This window comes from Miscanthus floridulus, chromosome 11 (genome assembly GCF_019320115.1).
Source record: "Miscanthus floridulus cultivar M001 chromosome 11, ASM1932011v1, whole genome shotgun sequence".
Lineage (NCBI taxonomy): Eukaryota > Viridiplantae > Streptophyta > Magnoliopsida > Poales > Poaceae > Miscanthus > Miscanthus floridulus.
In genome coordinates this window covers 56,429,897-56,450,879 of record NC_089590.1, presented here as the reverse complement: position 1 = coordinate 56,450,879, position 20,983 = coordinate 56,429,897, and the positions used below count along the sequence as shown (strand labels likewise).

The following is a 20,983-nucleotide window of genomic DNA, read 5'->3' as shown; positions in this document are numbered from 1 at the left end:
GCTCTCTATCGACATCAACCCCCTCCCCGCCTCCCCATGGCAGTCGAGTTCATTCTTACTTCAAATCTTGCTGTGGTTCTGGCAGACCTTTCCGGCCCCGAACTTTCGGCGGGGCCACAGCTAGGCATCCAGCCAAAAAAAAAACTCGGCCTACGGTGGGCAAATAGCCCTTGCAGTTTTGCGTTAGGAAGAAAACCTCTCACGCAGGCTGAGGAAACCCTCGAACCGCATGCCCCGCCCTCACACAGGGGCCCGTAACCCTGTGAGTGGGCCGAAACCTTTTTACCTGTGCTTGGAGACGTAGGACAGGCGAGGAGGTTTTTTTTTTCTATACAAACAACACATTACCGCAGCTGTGCCCGCGGCAGCCGGGAGTTAAACTCCCGACCAGGGCCTTTTCACGACAGGGACGGAACCACTTGAGCTAACTCTCGCTCGCTAGGCATCCAGCCAGACCCTCCTTTCAACTCCTATACCAGCGCATGGGCAGTCCTAGTTAATGATAGGTAGCACACGCCTGACTGTTATGGTGGATTCTGCTGCTGCTACAGTTCTTAGCAGCGTAGCTCAATTTGCAAGCATTTTACAGCAACAACTCAAATCTTTTGCACAATAGGTGACAACCCCAGCATGACATTTGGCAAGAGCGTAAAGCGGGCAACTTAACTACCACTACTCCATCAAAGCAAACCAACAAAATAAAATAGAAATGCTATACAACACACATATGTTTTAGCAAAAAAAACACATGGATTTTCTCTCTCTTTCCCTCCGTTATGCTGACGCCGCGCAACGCACGCACGCGTCCAATCCCGCCCTGTCGGTGTAGAAAGTGACCAACTAGTAAATATTTGTAGTTTTGCTGTACGTTGTGATCGGAGGTAGCCTAGCACTCAATGACACAGGATTTATACTGGTTCAGGCAATGTGCCCTACGTCCAGTCGGGGTCGGTCGGTGAGTTTATTCTTGAGCCCAGGTGCTCGAAGTCTGTAGTGGGATTACAAACGAGAAGGAGAAAGGAGGGGGTATACAAGAGGTTCGGAAGGCTCCGACCGGAAGGGTTGCGGCCAAAACTCGGTGGTATTGCGGTTGTAAGGGGTTGGTGTCGATCTAGTGAGTCTGAGCTTGAAGAAGTCGATCTCTCTTGGTTGGAGAGAACGCATCCCCTTTTATAGATGAAGGGGATGGCTTTATAGGTGAGAGGGGGGAGTACATATATTTCTAAGCCTTGCTGCCTACGGTGATGAAAACTGGATAATGGTTGAAGCCTCCCAATACTGTCGATATCGCTGTAGGATGTCAGATGTGTAGGGGGGTCGAGATATCTTCTTTAGGAAGGATGGACGCCGGTACCTGCAAACACTTCTGGATGCCTGGTGGCATGTGAGGAGCCGTGCTATGTTCACTCGGTATGGCAGATCCTAGAGCCCATACCGCAATCGGTGTCCAGAGACACGCGGAGGGGGCTTACCATATGGGAGTTTCTAGCGACCCCTACAATACTTTGTGTTAGGGTGGCTGCAGAGCACTGCTTTGTGCAGGGTATGGTCCCTGGTACAGTGGTTTTGACTTGTGAGCCATGCCTTGCCTTTCTTCGCACGCCTTCTGGTTCTTTCTGAGCGGGCGTCCCCGGTCGGATGGTCCCCAGTCGGAGAATAGCGATGAGCATGGTTTTCTATGAATCCTGGTCGAAGACACGGGGTCAGAGTCGGAGGCGGTCCTCGGATCAGGCTTTCCGAGTGGAGGCCATGTGGCGGCGGCCGGGGTCTGACGCTAGCGCTCCGATCGGAGAGGCCGTTCGGAGCTGGCCTGAGCCTGAGCTAGTGCTCCGGTCGGAGAGATGGGCCAAAGGCGGCCTGGGCCTGAAGCGAGTGCTCCGGTCTATTGAGTTCAGATTCTTGGGCCGGTCCAAAAGAAGAAAAGGTCGTTCTTCTGGGCCGAGCCCTGGCGTGGAAGCCGGTCCCCGAGGGACCCTGGGTTTATGAACCCGACAGGAGCCCCCGAGCCCCTAGGCGATTCAGACAGAATCATCTGGGGGATTTTTGTCTTGCAGGTGGGTGTGCGTGAGCGCACCCGCGGGTGTAGCCCCCGAGCCCCAGGCGGTTCGGGCCGAACCGATTGGGGGTGTTGTCTCAGCAGGCGTGTATGCATGTTTTTTAGTTTGAGATGGAATTTTGTTTAACCATGGCGTCGTTGTGCAGCCGAGGTGTTTTTAAGCACGAGGATTGGATTGAGATAGAACTTAATGATCCCGGTGTCGGTGCGCGCCGGGGATCGGACGAGGAAGTTTTTAGTTTTTGAAACAAGCCCTGGCGTCGGTGCGTGGCGTGAACAGAAATAACTTAGTTTCGGATGCAACAGAGTTTGATCTTTGGTGTCGGTGCGAGCCGTGGGATCGGGTAAGGTGGAGTCGCGAGTAGACCCAGGCGTCGGTGGTCGCCGTGGATTGAAAGAGTTAGTTTTAGTTAGTGAAGCCGTCTGAAGCCGTTACGCGAGTTAAGGAGTCGCGGTCCCAAGCCGTAGCCGGATGTCGCCTATCCCGTCGACGCAAATTAAGGAGTCACGGACCCAAGCCGTAGCCAGATGTCGCCTATCCTATCGACGCGAGTTAAGGAGTCATGGTCCCAAGCCGTAGCCGGATGTCGCCTATCCCGTCGACGCGAGTTAAGGAGTCGCGGTCCCAATCCATAGCCGGATGTCGCCTATTCTGTCGACGCGAGTTAAGGAGTCGTGGTCCCAAGCCGTAGCCGGATGTCACCTATCCTGTCGACGCGATTTAAGAAGTCACGGTCCCAAGCCATAGCCAGATGTCGCCTATCCCGTCGATGCGAGTTAAGGAGTCACGGTCCCAAGCCATAGCCGGATGTCGCCTATCCCATCGACGCGAATTTGGAGTCGTGGTCCCATGGCGTTTAAACCCCCGAGCCTTGTTGGGCCTTCGTGGGGGCTGTGAGTCATTTTTGCGCTACCCCATCCGGTTCCTCACAACCGGAGGGGCTGAGTTTCGTCGCCTATCCCGATCGCTCGGGCTCGAAGACTAGCTCGGTGAGCTCGCTAACGGGTGTGATCGAGTGGAATTCGGGTCCGTCGTTCGTGATGGGGTCGGCATAGCCCTCTTGTGGCATTCCACTACTCCTTTACCTGTAGCCCAACAGATGCCTAGGTCGTTCCATAGACCGACCCAGGTGGCCTGACGGCCTCTCCCTCGATGGAGATTCTGTGGGCTTGGCGAGAGGTTCAGGATCGAACGAGAAGGTTGAGATGACCCGGTTTGCCAGACCGGGCGAAGGCCGCATGATGCTCATCTACGGTTTTCTCCCTTGGCTCTGTTTGGTTGCTCATGTTGAATGAGGCAAGCCACCGCTTCGTGGCGCAACACGGAGCGTTTTGGTGCATTTCGCTGCACGTGCGATGCTTAGTTCTCGAGCCCCCGGGCGGTTCATGCCCTAACCGTCCGGGGGGTTCAGACGTATGAGATGAATGCGCGTATGGATGTATGAATGATTTGTAATGAAATAGAGGGGCTTTGATGGTGTTTTACCTTGAAGACTGGAGCGACGGGGTTCGTCGGGCTCCAGTCGGAAACGTCCGTCCGGGACCTGCGCTTGTCAATCGTGGGTTAGCCCTTGCGTGAATAGTTTTTATGTTTAATGAACATATGCTTACCTTGATGACCTGAGAGACGGGGTTCGAAGAGCTTCAGTCAGAAATGTCCGACCAGGACCCATGCTCGTCATTCGAGATGGAGTCAGCATGGCTCACACGGGGCGCCCCTTCGCTTCCTACCTGTATCTCAGGTGCTTATCCTGAGTGAATCGATCGACTCAGGAGGGTCTGGTTGTCTCCCGGCGGAGATTTCGTGTGGTGGGGCCTACACGACTGGAGTGACGGAGTTCGGAGAGCTCCAGTCGGAAACGTCCGACTGGTACCTACGCTTGTCAATCGTGGGTTAGCCCTTGTGTGAACTATTTGTATTAATGAACACATGCTCACCTTGGCGTCCTGAGAGACGGGGTTCGAAGAGCTCTAGTCGGAGACGCCCGACTGGGACCTGTATCTCAGGTGTTTATTCTGAGTGAATCGATCGACTTAGAGGCCGGTTGATCTCTCCCGACGGAGATTTCGCTGTTGGGTCTCTCTAGATCTAGCCTGGGGAGACGGGGAGTCGTTCGTGTGTGGTGGTGCTTTGGTTTTCGTGCCCGGCGCACGGTAGTGGTTGATCGTGCGGTAGTGGTGGGCCATGGCCAGGCCACGTCCTACCTGATTAGGAGCTGTTTCATCGTGCTGGGCATGTCCCGTCGGTCAAGGGGTGTCCCATCTGCATTAAATGAAAAGAGAGAGAGTTTCTCACCCCGCCGCTTTGCCTTCCTGATCGGCACGCCCTTTCCTAACCACCGCTCCCTTTCCTTTAAGTAGGAGAAGAGAGAGGGTGTTCGCCTCGTTCTTTTACCTGTTCGTCGTCTGCCATCGCCACCTTTCTTTTTCCTCCTCGTCGAGAGTGTTCCTGAGAGCTGTGGAGGTTTCTAGGAAAGGAAGGGGGAGAGAGCGAGGGAGAAGAGGAGAACTCACTGGAATGTCAGACTGGAGGTCGTCCACCGTGAGGGCGTCGGTGCTAGAGGTGTTCGTCGCGAAGGGGTTCCTGCCGCCACGGGAGGTGGTGCACTGGAGGGTCCCCGGGAAGGAGGAGGAGTTCCCACAACCTTGTCCCAATGAGGTGGTGTCTTTCCTTACCTTCCACGAGCGCGGGTGAGGATACCCCGCGCATTGGTTCCTGCATAGGCTCCTCAACGAGTGGGGTCTAGAACTACAGCACCTCAATCCAACGGGGGTGCTGCACATCGCTGGCTTCATCACTGTTTGTGAGGCTTTCCTCGAGATGGAGCCACACGTGGACCTCTTCTGGCTCTTCTTCTCCGGGAGAGCGATGGCGGACTAGAGTTCGGCCGAGATCGCTCCGGTCGGAGGCTTCGCCCTGTAGAGGAAGCCACGCATGGGAGGCTCGTATCCTGTGTACTCCCCATGTGATTCCAACCGAAGATGGCATGGGGAGTGGTTCTACATTAGGAATCCGGCGGGGGCGTCGTTTCCGGCGTTTACCAGCGGGAGGCCGGTGCAGCAGAAGAGTTGGTCATGGGGCTGCGCCCACACGGAGAGGCACAAGTTGGAGGTCATCGAGGAGGAGCTACGGAAGCTCATAAGGGATAGCCTTGATGGGGTGTGGGTGTTCCACACCCTTTACCGCCGCTGGGTCGCGCCGTTGGTGGAGAGGACGCACCCGATGTGGAAGTATGATGGCCGGTCGGACCTCTACCGCGCGTTGCCGGAGGAGCTACCGGACGATGAGATCTGGAGTCACATCGGCCGAGTGCTGCAGCTGAGGCCTAACAAGATGGTGGTGGAAAAACCCATACCGTTTAATGCCTCGATCATGCCCTCACCGGTATTCTCCCTCACTTTGCTCATGCTTTTTCCTCTTCCCCTCTTCCTTTTTGATTTTGGTTCATTTGTTCCATAGGGGCTTGGGTGGTACAAGTCCCGGCCACACCTTCCCAAGGAGGCGATGGGTCGGGACCGGCAGGCTACCCAGAAGGAGGCGGTAGACGCTCGGAAGAAGAAGAGAACCAAGGAGGTTCAGCGGAAAGAAGAGAAGAAGAAGGAGGTCGCCTGGCGCGTGAAGGCCGGGAAACATAGGAGCGATGTCGAGTCAGAACTCACATCGGATGATCCTACGGATCTAGACGACACGGTCTTCTCTGACGAGGAGGAGAGTCGGGAGGTCGTCGTGACCTCGGTGGTGCGTTGCGACCCCGTGGCAACGTCTGCTGGTGGGGAGCAGGAGGCCACACGGCGCGCCAAGGTTCCTACGTTGAAGAAGCGTGCGGCTAGCGCGAACGCCGTTGGCGAGCGAGCGGCAAAGTGGATGCGGTCACCGCGCCCCTCGGCAGTGTTGCCAGCTCCACCGTTGCCTATGGCGGATGTGGCTGGACGAGCCGGGCGGTCCGAGGAGCGGCCCGGTGAATGTGCGGCGACGGGACCGGTGCCGACGCTGAACTTGTGGCCGGAGGAGGCCCCGCCCGCCGTGAATGCGGCCGAACAGTTCAGGCGGTCTGAGGGGCAGACTGGCGCCCAGTCGATGTGTGACTCACAGTCGGGGGACGCCCTGGCCGCTGCTCTGGTCGAGGAGCCTCGAGCAAGAGGTCATGGCGATCCACAGGCCGGGCAGGAGCAGGTTGGGTCGGCTCCGACCCCATCTGAAGTGAGGGGGCGCAGGTCGCAGTCCAGGAGCGGTCCTCATCCTGTGGGCGCATCAAGGTCGGGGTCAGCCTTTAGAGTTGTGCCGCTCACCACCCGGTATGTCTTTCTCCGTTTTCTTTTGGTTTTTTTCTAGCTGAGCTTTTTGTTGGAGTGTGAATGACCCATACCTTCCGTCAGTGGCTTGGGAATGTCAGGGATGAGTATTGCCCCAACTGCCGTGTAGGAGACCTAGAAGCCTGTTCTGCAGCGTGTTGCGGCGGCAAGACCTTCCGTTCTAGGGATGGTGCCCTCTGACTCGGCTGTCGAGGAGGCAGCGGCTGTGGCATTAGTGTTAGCGGCGATCCCGGTGCCGATGGTAGCGGTGGCGTCAGAGGTGACTCTCGCGGCGGAGGTAAGGGAAACCGAGCTTCCTACCTTGTCGGGTAGAGGGTCGCGTGGCTCGCCCTTGCCGTCGGAGCCGAAGGTGCCGAGGGAAGACGTGGCCGGACCAGGGTTAGGACGCTCGGCGGCGGCCCAGGTCGATGAGGTGGTGGAGATCCCGTCTGATGACGAGGCGGATGTCCCAGCAGAGCCGTCGGTGCCGTTGCAGCAACCCGCCGGTGATGTCACGGCGGAGCCGTTGGTGCCGTCGCGGAGCCTGGCAGTGGTCCGGTCGGTGGCTGGGACCTCTGGCGGGCTGATGGTGTCACCGTGGGACTTGGCGATGGCACAGTTGGAGGCTGGGCCCTCCGGCAAAGTGCCGGAGGGTGACTTAGAATGGCCCTGCCCTGAGCACCTAGTGAGCACGCGGTTCGTCCTTCGGGACTCTCGAGAGCATCAGCACTAGGACATCTTCGGAGGGCAAGGGCATGTCATGGTATCAAAACTCACCAAGCTGACCGTGCAGCTTGAAAGCGCCCGAAAGCAGGCTTTGTTTGCCCGGCAGTTGGTTGAGGGCGACATGCAGCTCATGGCGGAGGTGAGTTTCTAGTACTAGTCTTTTACCCCTGAATCCCTTGTCGGTTGTTTTTAGCATGCTTACCTTTCATAGGAGATAAGGAAGACGTCGTCCCGCAAGTCCCACTTCCTCTGGTCGGAGTACGCTCGGATGGCTGAGCTCGAGTGTCGGGTGGAGTCCGCTTGCCGTGAGTCCCGGGACCAGGTGGCCGGGGCGGCCGCGGCGTGGGCAGAGGAGCAGTGTGCGGAGGAGCAGGCGACTATGGCCGAGCAAGGGCTCGAGGCGGCAAGGGCCCGCCAGGCGGAGACTGAGGCGGAGTTGCGGGCGTCCCTGGCAAACACCGAGGTGGCGCTTCAGGAGGCCTTGGCGGCCCTTGATCCGGAGTGCGCCGCCCTAAAGTCAGCGGAGAAGGCCTTGGAGGTGGAGCGGAGGGCTCGGTTGAAGGCGGATCGAGAGATGCGCGTGCTCCGGGGCCGGGTGATGGAGACGGAGGACGTGAGTGCCCGGCTACATGAGCAGGTGGCCCAGCTGCGCGAGCAGGTGGCTCAGCAAGCGGAGGATCTCTCCACCCTTGAGGCTTCTCACGTCGGTATGTCCCCTTTTTGTTTTTTCTTGTGTTGGCTTTTCCCTTAGCCTGTTTCTGAGCTCGTTGCTCTTCTCGCAGAGCTGGGCAGAAAAGTGGAGGTGCTAGAGCGGGACCTAGAGACGACCAAGGCGATGCTTGGCCAGCGTATGGAGGAGCTGGCCAAGTCCCATGAGGAGCGTCGTGCTCTTGAGGGGGATCTCGACCAGATCCACAACGTTGCCCAGCACGTCGTTTCGGAGATCTTTGGGTCAGCGCCGAGCACCAGCGCACCCACCGTCCAGTTAGCAGAGGTCTCAGGGGAGGTCTAGGATCTTATCAGATCCGGGCTGTTCTATGGAGCATCGTGGGTGCTGACCACGGTGGGGACGCACCATCCGCACCTGGACTTCGCCACCATATGTAGCGGATACGCTGAAGGCATGAGCATGGCGGACATCCAGTCGATCAGGGAGCGCTTGCTGCTGCACGCGTGGTCGGTGGCAGATCAAGTCTCCGCCGAGTGGGTGATGGACGTCCATCGTGAAGACCTAGGCAAAAGCTAGAGAGGATGCTGCAGAGCTCTCAGATGGCGAGGAGCCTGGGCCGAAGGTGAATGTCGCCTCGGTTTTGGTCGAGCCAGATGCCGTGCCGTCGGGAAGTGAGCAGCTCACGCCTTCATCGGTTGCACCATCGTCGGATGTCGCCGGGTCAGCCCAGTAGCATGTCAAAATATAATAGTAGTTAGTAAATGTAGGAAGTTTTAAGTTCGTGGGGAAGCCCCCGTGTAAGACGTTTCGTGGTGTGTTTTAATGACTGCAATCGGTTTTTTGCTTTTGTAATGGAGTTGCTCCGTTCGGGGAAGCTTGTTCCCTTTCGTTCCTTAGTTCTCCCTTGGCATAATTTTGTTTTAAATTTCTTTCTCTCTCGTACCTACCCGTTTGTTCCATGGGCTGCAACTTTACAAGCCCGAGGCATGGCCCACGAGGCTCGGTCGGTCGTAGCCGTAGGAAAAGGCGGGGTGCGATCAGTCAGAATGTTCTAAAGCAAAGTTACGTAAGGTAAAACAAAGAAACGAACTACCCTTTTACTCAGGTAGGAAGGAGTTTCTTTATACAAAAGCAAAAGAGTACTTAAGGTAAAAAACAACAAAGGGGTAGTAGAGCCCCCTGGTGGAGCCCCCAAGCGCTCTGAGCCGAACAGTGTTCGGGTCGGGGTGCTCTTGTAGGAGCGTTCGCTAAGTAAGGTAAGACTGAAACTTAGGAAAAGAAGAGACATAGCTGTTCCAAGGTCCACGGAGAGGGCGTCGTCATCGTCGTCCTTCAGTTGGTGCTTCCCCGTCTTCTTCCTCCTTTGGCCTGCCGGCCTACCTCAGCAGGCGCCTGAGGAGCTGGCAGTCCTTGTAGAGATGGTTGATGAGATAGTTGTGGTTGGTGCACTGGCTCTCCATGAGATCGTGGAAGTGGCCCGGAGGGTCTTGCTGGGGCTGAGTGCCCGCGTAATCTATCGCGGCGGCCAACGCGGAGTTGGCCGGTTGGTGGTGATCCTTTCTGTTCTTTTTTCCCCTCTGCGTGGAGGGGCCCTCGTCTTGATACTGGCGCCTGGCCTTACCTTTGTCGCGGCCCCCGTTGAAGCACGGCGAAAAAGGCGCTTGCTGGGGGTGTTGGACAAAGGTCCATGGTTCTAGGCTGTCAGGGCTGGGACTCCGGTCGACGCTGCGTGCATCTTGGTTCGGCCCGAGCCACGCATAGATGGGCGGTCGGCACGGGGCAGTCGTCAAGTCAAGATGAGGAGCGGTTGTGGCTTCTTGTGCCGCAATCGGTGGTTGTGGCGATGACAAGGTGTAGTGCCCCATCTGCTGCGTCCCTGTTCCCCGGACGGGGAGCAAGGTCGCGAGTCGGCGTCGCGACATAGAGCACTCTGCTTGTTGAATGGCGGCGGTCTCCAACAGTGCCCGGAGGTTCTAGTGGATTGCTCGTCCACGAGGGTCGTTCGGCTCGGGCAGGTCACACAGGAGCATTGCCGCGGCGGCAACGTTCTGACTGGCCCGAGCGAACTGCAGGGGGTTGGTCCCCCGAACTAGGGCATTGCACTGGGGCTGACGGGCGCGACCCCGAGCGTCGCTCGCCGGTTTATGCGCATGGGACGCAGTGTGGTGTGCCGAGCGCGTTGGTGTAGTTGGTGGCTGATGCGGCCACTGTCGTCGTAGATCCTCCTCGTGCTCACGTGTGAGCTCGGGGGTCCCTGCGTGGGGGCCCGGCGGGGCGTGGGTCCGGAAGGACTCCGTTACCTCCAGCGACTGTTCCGGGACGTCCGCCACAGCGTACTCCCGGGACCGACGGTGGCTAGGCGCCACGTCGCCGATGCTGGAGCCGTCACTCCCAACGTCGTCGTCCATGATGTCGAGGAAATAGGTGGGAGCATAGCTCACCATCCCCACGAACTCAGACGTGAGGGGGTGCGGTGCCAGCACCTTTTGGAGTCCCTGGGCGTATGCGTCCGCGGAAGACGCAAGGCCATAGGGGAACCGGCCGTATGGCGGCTGCGATGGGGACAACGGTAACCCACCGGGTATTTGGCGGAAGATAGAGCGCAGTAAGTAAATAACAGCATGTATATTACTCACAACATGGTTTGAGCAGAGAGTTTGCTTGGAATGAAGCACAGATGCCGCGCCGTCGAAGTCGCGCGTCCCAGAGTCGATGGAGGACGTCCCTCCGACGGGTGCCGGGTCACGAGCCTCCTCGCGGAGGTGGAGTACGCCGAGCCGGTTGACGACGAAGTCCAGGCTCCCAAAGCGGAAGACCTAGAATGGCTCGAAGATGGGTGGAACCCGCATCCCGGCGGGCGAGAGTGCGGGGAACTCCAGCGAGCCAAAGCGAATCGTATCGCCCGAGCCCGCCACGGTGGGGGTGGCGGAGAAATGGGCCATCCGATTACCAAAAAAGTGTTGAACGTACAGCGTCTTCCCCACGGACGGCGCCAACTGTCGGTGCAGAAAGTGGCCAACTAGTAAATATTTATAGTTTTGCTGTACGTTGTGATCGGAGGTGGCCTAGCACTCAATGACACAGGATTTATACTGGTTCAGGCAACGTGCCCTACGTCCAGTCGAGGTCGGTCGGCGACTTTATTCCTGAGCCTAGGTGCTCGAAGTCTGTAGTGGGGTTACAAACGAGAATGAGAAAGGAGGGGGTATACAAGAGGTTCGGAAAGCTCCGACCGGAAGGGTTGCGGCCGGAACTCGATGGTACTGCGGTTGTAAGGGGTTGGTGTCGATCTAGTGAGTCTGAGCTTGAAGAAGTCGATCTCTCTTGGTTGGAGGGAGCGCATCCCCTTTTATAGATGAAGGGGATGGCTTTACAGGTGAGAGGGGGAGAGTACAGATATTTCTAAGCCTTGCTGCCTACGGTGATGAAAACTGGATAATGGTTGAAGCCTTCCAATACTGTCGATGTCGCTGTAGGATGTCAGATGTGTACGGGGGGTCGAGATATCTTTTTCAGGAAGAATGGACGTCGATAACTGCAAACACTTCTGGATGCCTGGTGGCATGTGAGGAGTCGCGCTATGTTCACTCGATATGGCAGATCCTAGAGCCCATACCGCAATCGGTGTCTAGAGACACGCGGAGGGGGCTTACCATATGGGAGTTTCTAACGGCCCCTACAATACTTTGTGTCAGGGTGGCTCTAGAGCACTGCTTCGTGCAGGGTATGGTCCCTGGTACAGTAGTTTTGACTTGTGAGCCATGTCTTGCCTTTCTTCGCATGCCTTCTGGTTCTTTCCGAGCGGGCGTCCCCGGTCGGATGGTCCCCAGTCGGAGAATAGCGATGAGCATGGTTTTCTATGAATCCCGGTCGGAGACACGGGGTCGGAGTCGGAGGCGGTCCTCGGATCAGGCTTTCCGAGTGGAGGCCGTGTGGAGGCGGCCGGGGTCTGACGCTAGCGCTCCGATTGGAGAGGCCGTTTGGAGCTGGCCTGAGCCTGAGCTAATGCTCCGGTCGGAGAGATGGGCCGAAGGCGGCCTGGGCCTGAAGCGAGTGCTCCGGTCTGTTGAGTTCAGATTTTTGGGCCGGTCCAGAAGAAGAAAATGCCGTTCTTCTGGGCCGAGCCCTGGCGTGGAAGCCGGTCCCCGAGGGACCCCGGGTTTATGAACCCGACACGCCCGCTCCGTCGCTATTTGCCAACTGCCATCTGATTGCCAACTGCCAACTGCGATCTGACTGCCAACTGCGATCGAGTGGCCAGTCGAAGCAAAGCGATCGAAGCGAATCCGGCTCCAGTAGGCCTCTCCTCCTCCTCTGCGATCTATGATTTGTCCTTTCATAGAAAAAAAATTGTTTCTTGTGATCTGTGGATCTGTGATATTGTGATTTGTGATTGTCTGGAGGTAGAAGAAGACCGGAGGTTAGAGTTAGAATAAGGGTGGAGGCTGTTGGATCTTAATTCTATGGTGCAAAAAAAATTCATAAAACTGCATAAAACAAATGGTTGTTCAGTAGACATACTCAAATAAAAACGCTACTTTAACTACAAGACATTCCATCGTCCATCCCTCGCTCCTCAGGAATCAGGATTACTGTATGTCACCAAAAAGCTCCTCAGTAGCATTCTTCAAAGTCGACTGCCGGTCAGTTTCTCTCCGCGAAGGCCACTGCTCAATTGGACGAATTACCAGATTCCTTGGGTTCTCTCAATGGAACCTATATTGGAATAAAAGAAGAAACTGAGCAATGTTTCAATGGTTTCACAATGGCTTCCAAAAGCTCCATTAACAAATCATAAAAAAAAAACTTTGAAGTTATTCTATTCTTACAGGTCCGGTCATTCATTACCTTGCCATCAGATATTGTATTATATTTTCTTGGCAGAAGTTTTATCCTTCTCTGTGACAAATGCCTAGGAACCGCCATGGACAATGCTCTACTTTGAAGAGGCTTCTCAGCAACCTGCAAAACTGTAAGAAGTTGCAATCAATCACCCCTTCATATGTGGTACCTGGCTACCTGCTTATGGCACCTTTAGTACCACACCTTCCTAATTAACAACCACGATCTTGCTACTATCTCTACTGTCCACCTACTTCTACATAAAAGGGGCAGACTCAGTGCCAGAGGCTTCCACATAAGTGGGGTCTGGGGAAGGGAAAAACCGAGGCAAGCCTTCCCCCGCAAAATCTACGGAGAGGCTACTTTGAACCTACGACCTGGTGACTCAGTGAGATAGCTCTCACCACTCCACCTACTTCTACATAAACAATTGAAAATGCTTAAAACTAACCGGCAAACTTGATATCCCATATTGAACTGATGGTGAAGATCCACCATTCCCAATAGACATCTGAGGCATTGCTGGAAGCGTCCCAAACGGATTTGAAACAGGAGCAGGCTGCATGACCATACTGGACTGGCCAGTTCTGTGAAAAATGCAACAGGACACACCATGTTAAACTGAATAATGTATTACTTTAGTAAAAAAAAAAAACATAAGGTCACCAAAACTCATTTGTGAATTGTGGGATAATTATGATCTCTGCCAAAACCATGCTCTTAGACTATACAGATATAAAATAACAATCTGGCAGTCCCATGGCATCAAATATAAGCTAGTCTCCATGAACCATCAAGTTTTTTTCATTCTTTGACTACACCGTACTCCACATTAGACTGATCGTAATATTGTTTTACCTTCACCTTGTTATAACTAATCAGTGTTTTAATCCATCAAAAAGAAATTACTAAATAGGAAAAGAATAATCAAGCGCATTTGAGAAATAGCAGTAGATCATACGGCCGTCCAATCAAGGCCTGATTCGTAGTGTTGGAAAAACCAGGGAATCCACCTGTAGAAACTGCTGTATCCATGCAGGCATGCATTTGAACATAAGTTAAGCCCAAATTAGTCTTTGAAGACAAATTATAAAAAGAAGAGAAAGGTGTAAATATAAAATACTGACCTGGTTGAATCGGAGGTTGGAAGGGGAACATGTTTGAAGATTGAGCAGCGGCAGATGGCTGAAATGTTGGCTGAATCATTAGAAGCAAAATAAATTAAGTACTAATAAATAAGAAATGATAACAAGAATCTAGTAAGCATGGTTATTAAGGTGGTAAGGCAAGGCGTGGCGAGCCACCCTTTTCAGTCGCCTAGTTGTCGTCTAAGGCGAGGCAAGGCGACACCATATGAATATGAAGAACTTCAGAGCTGCAGTATGGAGAAGGTAGGAAAAGGAAATTAAAAAAGAAAAGAAAGGGGAAAAACTAAGAAAGCCCAGCCCAAGAGACCACCAAAAAGCCCATGCAACCTTCCCTGAGCAAGGCCTAGAGCGCCAATCCCCCTCCCGAGACCCCTTCCATCAGGCGGCGAATCGATCTCTCCCTCCCTCCCCCTCCCGTTCACATCTGTTGCTGCCTCCGTGGCACCTCTACTCCGGTCCTCCCCGCCTCTTCCCCTCACCTTCTCCAATGCTGGTGCCGCCCCCTTCCAGATCCCTCTCCACTCTGTGCAGATCGAGAGCTGCTGGCCTGCTGCTGCCCCCCTCATATCCCTGATGCTGCAGTTGGCCCGTGAGGAAAGCTAACATGGCCAAGGGAGCCGATGCGGATGGGGCGGAGATAGCCTTCCCTGAATCATGCTGGTCCTCCTCTAGTTCTTCCTCTTTCTTCTCCCTCCCCTACTCTCTTGTTTTGCTGGATTTTGGTCGTGGCGACGGGAACGCCCACGATTTTTTACCGCCTGGATGCCTAGGCAACGCCTTAAAAACCATGCTAGTAATAAAATATGAGGACAAAATGACAAAGGATGCGTACTGTTGAAAAAAGTGAAGGCCCGCTGCTGCTAAACAGATTGCCAGGATTAGTTGAACCGAATAGGCTCCCAGAGGAGAAAGCCGGTGTACTTGATATTGGTTGAGCAAATGATGAGGAAAATAGTGGGGCTGATTGAGTGTTAGCTAACGATGAACCAGTGCCGAATGGACTTGGATCATTCGTCATTGATGTGCCAAATAACGACGATGTACCAGAAGCAGGATTGGTATTTCCAAATAATGATGGCGAAGTACTTGCTGGAAATGTAGAAACACCTGTTTGCCCAAACATTGTGGTACTAGTGGATGATGTGAATGGGCTCGAAGATGCATTGTTAAATGAGGTGTTGAATGGTGAAGTACTAGTTGGAGCAGGCTTAGGAGCAAATGGATTGATTGTTGAAAATGGGTTTGTGGCAGGCGGGTTAAATGGATTGCTTGTCGGAGCAAAAGCATTCTGTTGTGATGATGGAAAGCTAGGTGCCGCTGCTGGAGTTCCAGAAGGGTTTGGTCCACCTGCAAGTACAAATATTAAGAGTGTTGCATATGTTTCAAAAGAAAAAATTACAATTTACATGGACCAAAGAAATCCAGCAATAATATAATAAACAATTAATAAAGGGAATAGCAGCATGTTTTATTTGTCAATTCTATTCAGATTTCAAGGTGTATCATAAGCCAGGGTATAACACACTGGTCAGTCCAGCTCATGCAAAAACAAGCATGACAACACAATACATGGAAGTAAAGTATGGTTTAAAGGGGGTTTGCAAATCAAGCAAAATCCTTGACCCCCAAACAAACAATTTTCCTCACCCTTGTCTCCACGCTGATAGTCTTCCAACCTCAATTCTTCGTGACTCTTGTCTTTGTATTCAGGCATCGCTGAGATTTTGCTGTGCACGGTTAAAGCGTTCGAAACCCCTAATCATTTGCTCCAATCCCCAAACCCACTTCGCTACGCCTTAGGGGGTCCATTAGGCTACTAAAACAAGCCATAATACTTCACTATTCCTTAACCCAATCTCTCGCGATAAATTGTTAAACATAGCAGTGTCTAACTGTCGACAGATTTGAAATTTTCTGAGTGTTAGAGCTGAATTGGATTTCCAATTGCGATCTCTAAGCTAATGGAAATATTAGCTAGCAATATCATTTTTCGACCGTGAGTATTTCATTGTCATCTATAAAGTTTGCACTTCAAACCCACATACATGTCCTATGGCCTTTTTGCTTAATAAAAATTGGTTTTAAACCCTAAGTGATATAACATGACTAATGAATTAACTTTTGTTTTGCACTTCCATTGATCGTTTTGAGTTACGGAAATTGATCTACACTCTTTATTACATGCATTAACACATAAACATGATGCTTATAACATGTTTTAGTAAATGATTTATAGTGTAACACCGAGGGTGTTACAGTTCACGCGCTAATTGGCATCACACGTCAAACCCGCAACCGGGTGCCGCACAACCAACACAAGATGAGGATCACACAAGCACGAGCAATCCATTAGAGTATCTTTTGGCTCTCCGTCGGGGAAAGGTCAAAAACCCCTCACAATCACTATGATCAGAGCCGGAGACAAGCACCTTCCTCCGCTCGACGATTCTCGCTGCTCCAAGCCATCTAGGTGGCGGCAATCACCAAGAGTAACAAGCGAATCCCACAGCGAAACACGAACACCAAGTGTCTCTAGATGCAATCACTCAAGAAATACACTTGGATTCTCTCACAATCTCACAAAGATAATGAATCAATGATGGAGATAAGTGGGAAAACTTTGGCTAAGCTCACAAGGTTGCTATGTCAATGCAAATGGCCAAAAGGGTGAGCTTGAGCCGGCCAAACACCTTATATAGAGGTTCCATCGAAATAGAGTCATTGGGCTCATAGAGCAGTCCACTGCGCATTGACCGGACGCGCAGGTCAGGGTGATCGGACGCACCTAGGCCTGCGTCTAGTCCTCGGATGCTTGCCACGTGTCACTATGGTTAAACCGCGACCGCCTGATTCCAACGGTCGACTTCTACCACGCCAGCGCCTAAGAGACGACCGAACGCGCCGATCGCGCCAGTTCTTCTTCGCACGCGCCAAGGCCAAGCCTTGGCCGGACGCGCTGCTCCCCGTGGCTGCCCGGCGTCAGATCACTTCCAGAGAGCTCCCTGAGCGGCAAAACAGTGACCGGACGCGTCCGGTTTCCCGCGAGCGGACACACGACAGCGTCAGGTCTTCACCGCTCTCTCTCAGCTGCTTACGTCACCGTACGTCAGCCTCGACCGAACGCACAAGTGTCGCGTCAGGTCACATTTTGACCCAGCATTCGGTCATTTACTGAGCTGAGCAGTTCACTGTCCAGAGCTGACCGGACGCACCCGGCTGAGTCTGGTCACACAGAAACCAGCGTCCGATCAGTGAAAGACAGCTCCTCTACTTCACCAACTTCTCCACCCTTGCTCAAATATACCAACCATTGAGTGTATCACCTTGTGTATGTGTGTTAGCATATTTTCACAAACATTATCAAGGGTGTTAGTTCTCCACTAGATCTAAATACATATGCAATGAGTTAGAGCATCTAGTGGCACTTTGATAACCGCATTTCGATATAAGTTTCACCCATCTTAATAGTACAACTATCGATTCTAAATGTGATCATACTCGCTAAGTGTCTCAATCACTAAACCGAAAAGCTCCTATGGATATCACCTTTGCCTTGAGCTCTTTGTTTTTCTCTTTCTTCTTTTCCAAGTTCAAGCACTTGATCATCACCATAGTCACACCATCATCATGATCTTTACCACTTAGAATAGTGCTACCTATCTCATGATCACTTTGATAAACTAGGTTAGCACCAAAGGTTTTATCAATTAATCAAAACCAAACTAGAGCTTTCATAAAGGTAGACCAATTAATTGATGTATCATGTATAGTCTATTTGCATATCTGTTAGCTCTCGCACAAATATCCTCTGTGCGGGTATCTTGACCTTTTCTTTGTCTTGCAGCACAAAATATGTCGATATGATCCATCTAGTCAACAAGTTAGTAACACCAAGTTATTCGTCTGCTACATTGCCCATCATACCTGGCAAACTGACATTGAGAACCTATTCAGTAAATATGGGAGGTGAGTAAATTAGTTATGAACTTTTTTTAATGCAACAAATTAATTCTGATTTTGGATATAACATAGGTGCACATCAGTTTGTTTTATTTCCACCCAGCAACTGATCAATGTGGGATGTTCTTCCCATCCTTGCTTGATTTCTTAGATATTAAATTTTGTTCTTGTTGGTCCTGAGCAAATGATAAGAGTTGGGATGAGAAATAATAGCTCATATATTCACTGATAGGAACCAGAAGAAATATTGCCATTGATGGGTTAAGTTGCAGGTGGTATAGGTCATCTCATGCTTGCTAGCTGCAGAGAAGATTTTGGTAGAATCTTAAACATACCACATCTACGCTTTGTTACCTTATCTTATCGTGCGATCCATGTTTTTAGTACAAAAGTTTTGTTGTCCCGTAGCAATGCACGGGCACGCTACCTATATAAATTATAAGAAAGAGAGATTTGTTGTAGCAGTTTTTTCCATCCTATTCCAGTACTCCTCTATATGACAGTTTTAGGAAAGGGAATTGTTTTTCTCCTCTGGTTGCTCGAGTGCTCTAAGTTTCCAAACGCGCGCTTGAAGATTACTAGTTGTAGTGCTTCACGTCACGGTTGCAGGCTTGCAACCAGCAAGAGAATCATTGCTCATTACGCTTGAACATCCGGCGTTCGATCAAACACTTACGCTTATACATATATACTTATGGATGAAAACGGATCGGATACGAACGGATATCACTGATATTATATTTGTTTTCATATTTCTGTTCGGATTCGGATTCGAATACGGATATTGTCAACCATGACAGATATGATACGATTGGATATCGATATCATAAATATGCGATTTGATTATTCGGATACGGATACGGTATCGGATGTTGAATATCCGGACTCGGATACGGACAGATTTGAACTCTTGTAATCGAATTCAGTCTCGAATACGGTCAAAAAAAAATATCCGTACCGTTTTCACCCGTATATATATATATACTACATATAATATATCCGAGCCGGCAAGATATTGATGCGGCAACATAGTTTAAGGATGGAGGTGCAACTCGCCGCCGCGCCGCCTCATCTCTCCGATGACATCTGCGCAGAGATCCTCGTCCGCCTGCCGGTCAAGTCCGTCCTCCGCTTCCGCGTCGTCTGCAAGGCGTGGCGCGACATCACAACCCGCCCGCTCTTCCTCGCCGCCAACGCGCGCCGACAGCCTTCTAAGGTTGTCTTGTACACGTACCTGGACTCGGTGCAACGCGGCTATGCTGTCGACATCGCGCTGGACGTGCTCCCTGTCTCCGGCGAGACGGCGGACCAGCGGCGTCTCATCCGGTACCCCAGGTCCGTGCCTTTGTCTTCCATGGATCCCCTCCTACTCGACTCGTGCAACGGCGTCCTCCTATTCAGGAAGGATGCGGCGGGCATCTACTTCCTCTGCAACCCCGTCACGAGGCAGTGGGCCGAGCTCCCCAAGCTCACTGATGAAAGCTATGGCCGCCGCCGCATCACCGTCAACGTTAGAGAGTATGCTTTCTACTTCCACCAGCAGTCCGGCGAGTACCGGCTCTTGTGCGGCCGCCTTACGTCCGCCGGCCGGACGTGGTGCATCCTCTCCACCGGTGCCGCCGAGCCTCGGCATGTAGACACACACGCCGCGGACGATGGCCTGGAGCCGGACACACCGTCGGAGACGACACCAGTGGCCCTTCACGACAGCATGCACTGGCCGCCACGTCGTCCTCGGGACTTGTCGTCCAAACAAGAGACGACGACGGAGATGGTGGCGTTCGACGTGCAGTCAGAGAAGTTCCGCCTGATGGCGGGGCCGCGGACAATCACCCACCCGCTGATGAAGCTGTTCGTCATGCACGGGCTGCTCGTGGCGGCCAACTTCGGGGCTGTGAAGCACGTCGACCTCTGGTTCCTCGTCGACTACGGCGCCGGGAGGTGGGAACGCCGCCACCAAGTTCCGACGCCGTGGCAATCAATATCGCATCACTCATCGAATTTGTGGTCTACGGCCGCGGCGTCTGACGACCAAGGGAACATCATGCTGGGCAGCCACTGCGGTTTGTTGGTGTACAACGTGAGGATGAAGACGATTAGGGCTGTCCACTCCGTGGCCACGCCGAGGAACAACGTTCTCGTGTCACGGCATGTGTTCAGGGAGAGCCTGGTGGAGAACCCTAACTTCAAGAGGTCCTCCGGCGCCGACTTGCCGTTCATCCACTTCTGGTGCTAAGTTATTCGACACTTTTTTTTTATCTGTGTTATTGTTTCGGGTGTTGTTGGCCCATCAATGTTTAAGTGTTCACTTTTGATGCACCCGTCAATATTTAGGTTTCTGTTAGTGTTAGGTTGTTCTCTTTGGTTTTTGGCTACGCACAACGATTCTCCATCTTTCTCCATCTTGTTGATACACTAGGCTTAGAAAACACCCCTCGTCAGCTGTGTTTCTGAGCTACCTGTCATTCAGTTGTTTTGTAGACTTCCAACAACCCATGTGATTCCAGCACAGGAAAACAACCAATGCAGCATAGCAAAAGATTCGAGTGTTTCAACACGTTGCAGCACACAAATTTTGAACCATTGAATTTTAATCTGGCGCCTTCTTATCTTTTGTAGTTTTGTTGCTTTTGTGGGCCGGTTGCCTAGGTGGAAAGGTCAAGTTCGCAGGCTTCATGAAGCCTAATTGGTCTGTCTAAATATGTATCGCGCTGTTGTTTTTATTGTTGTCTAACAAGCATGATGACCAACAATAACTGGGCTCCACTCAAAAAAAATCAACAACAACTGGGCAAGACAGGATTGTTTGAAAACTAAAAGACATTAAATTTAGAAAGGCCAAAAATTACAAATCTCATAGCCCATTCTGCAAGTGCGGGTTTAGGTACATGTGGTAACCATAATAGGCAAAAACACAACATCAGGCCACACCACGACCAACCATGTCAGGCCAGAGAGATCTGCAATGAACTCTGAAAACATACAAGGTTCATCGCTGGCATCTGGCAAGCTGCAAACGTATCATATATGCAAAGATCATTACTCCATAATTATAGCCATAGATGCTATAGTTCAAGCTACAGTTGAGATACCGTAGGGCAGCCATAGATGCTATAGTTCAAGCTATTAGCCTGCAGGACCATATACAGGGTCGCATACTATGACAGGGGATTGACCATCCTATAATGCAGATCACTAATCGAACAAACATCAACAAGGATAGAAACCAAAGCAGCAAATCAAACACAAATCTGACCTCCACATCCGTGCGAAATGCCTGCTCGAACC

At 52.4% G+C, this 20,983-nt stretch overlaps 3 protein-coding genes across 3 annotated transcripts; 2 read left to right on the top strand and 1 right to left on the bottom strand.

Moving 5' to 3' along the window:
* Positions 1–7,109: 7,109 nt before the first annotated feature.
* LOC136491995 (uncharacterized) lies at positions 7,110–8,087 on the top strand. The gene is made up of 3 exons (XM_066488171.1): positions 7,110–7,214; positions 7,287–7,782; positions 7,858–8,087. Exons 1-3 carry the CDS (start codon positions 7,110–7,112, stop codon positions 8,085–8,087), a joined length of 831 nt encoding a protein of 276 aa, XP_066344268.1.
* A 4,309-nt stretch (positions 8,088–12,396) lies between these two features.
* On the bottom strand, positions 12,397–14,301 carry LOC136491994 (nuclear pore complex protein NUP98B-like). The gene is made up of 6 exons (XM_066488170.1): positions 14,215–14,301; positions 13,715–13,772; positions 13,549–13,609; positions 13,039–13,174; positions 12,594–12,707; positions 12,397–12,461 (listed from the first exon to the last, which is right to left on the bottom strand). Exons 1-6 carry the CDS (start codon positions 14,299–14,301, stop codon positions 12,417–12,419), a joined length of 501 nt encoding a protein of 166 aa, XP_066344267.1. The 3' UTR covers positions 12,397–12,416.
* Positions 14,302–18,734: 4,433 nt separating this feature from the next.
* LOC136494628 (F-box protein At3g07870-like) lies at positions 18,735–19,931 on the top strand. Its single transcript, XM_066490802.1, has one exon. It carries the CDS (start codon positions 18,735–18,737, stop codon positions 19,929–19,931), a length of 1,197 nt encoding a protein of 398 aa, XP_066346899.1.
* Positions 19,932–20,983: the final 1,052 nt, after the last annotated feature.

Coding starts and splice junctions, on each gene's coding strand:
- LOC136491994 (XM_066488170.1), bottom strand. CDS start 14,301: ATGAGGGGGGCAGCAGCAGGCCAGCAGCTCTCGATCTGCACAGAGTGG. Junction 13,610..13,714: donor CCAACCTCCGATTCAACCAG/GTCAGTATTTTA, acceptor TGGATACAGCAG/TTTCTACAGGTGGATTCCCT. Junction 12,708..13,038: donor ATGGGATATCAAGTTTGCCG/GTTAGTTTTAAG, acceptor ACAGTTTTGCAG/GTTGCTGAGAAGCCTCTTCA.
- LOC136494628 (XM_066490802.1), top strand. CDS start 18,735: ATGGAGGTGCAACTCGCCGCCGCGCCGCCTCATCTCTCCGATGACATC.
- LOC136491995 (XM_066488171.1), top strand. CDS start 7,110: ATGGTATCAAAACTCACCAAGCTGACCGTGCAGCTTGAAAGCGCCCGA. Junction 7,215..7,286: donor ACATGCAGCTCATGGCGGAG/GTGAGTTTCTAG, acceptor TACCTTTCATAG/GAGATAAGGAAGACGTCGTC. Junction 7,783..7,857: donor CCTTGAGGCTTCTCACGTCG/GTATGTCCCCTT, acceptor CTCTTCTCGCAG/AGCTGGGCAGAAAAGTGGAG.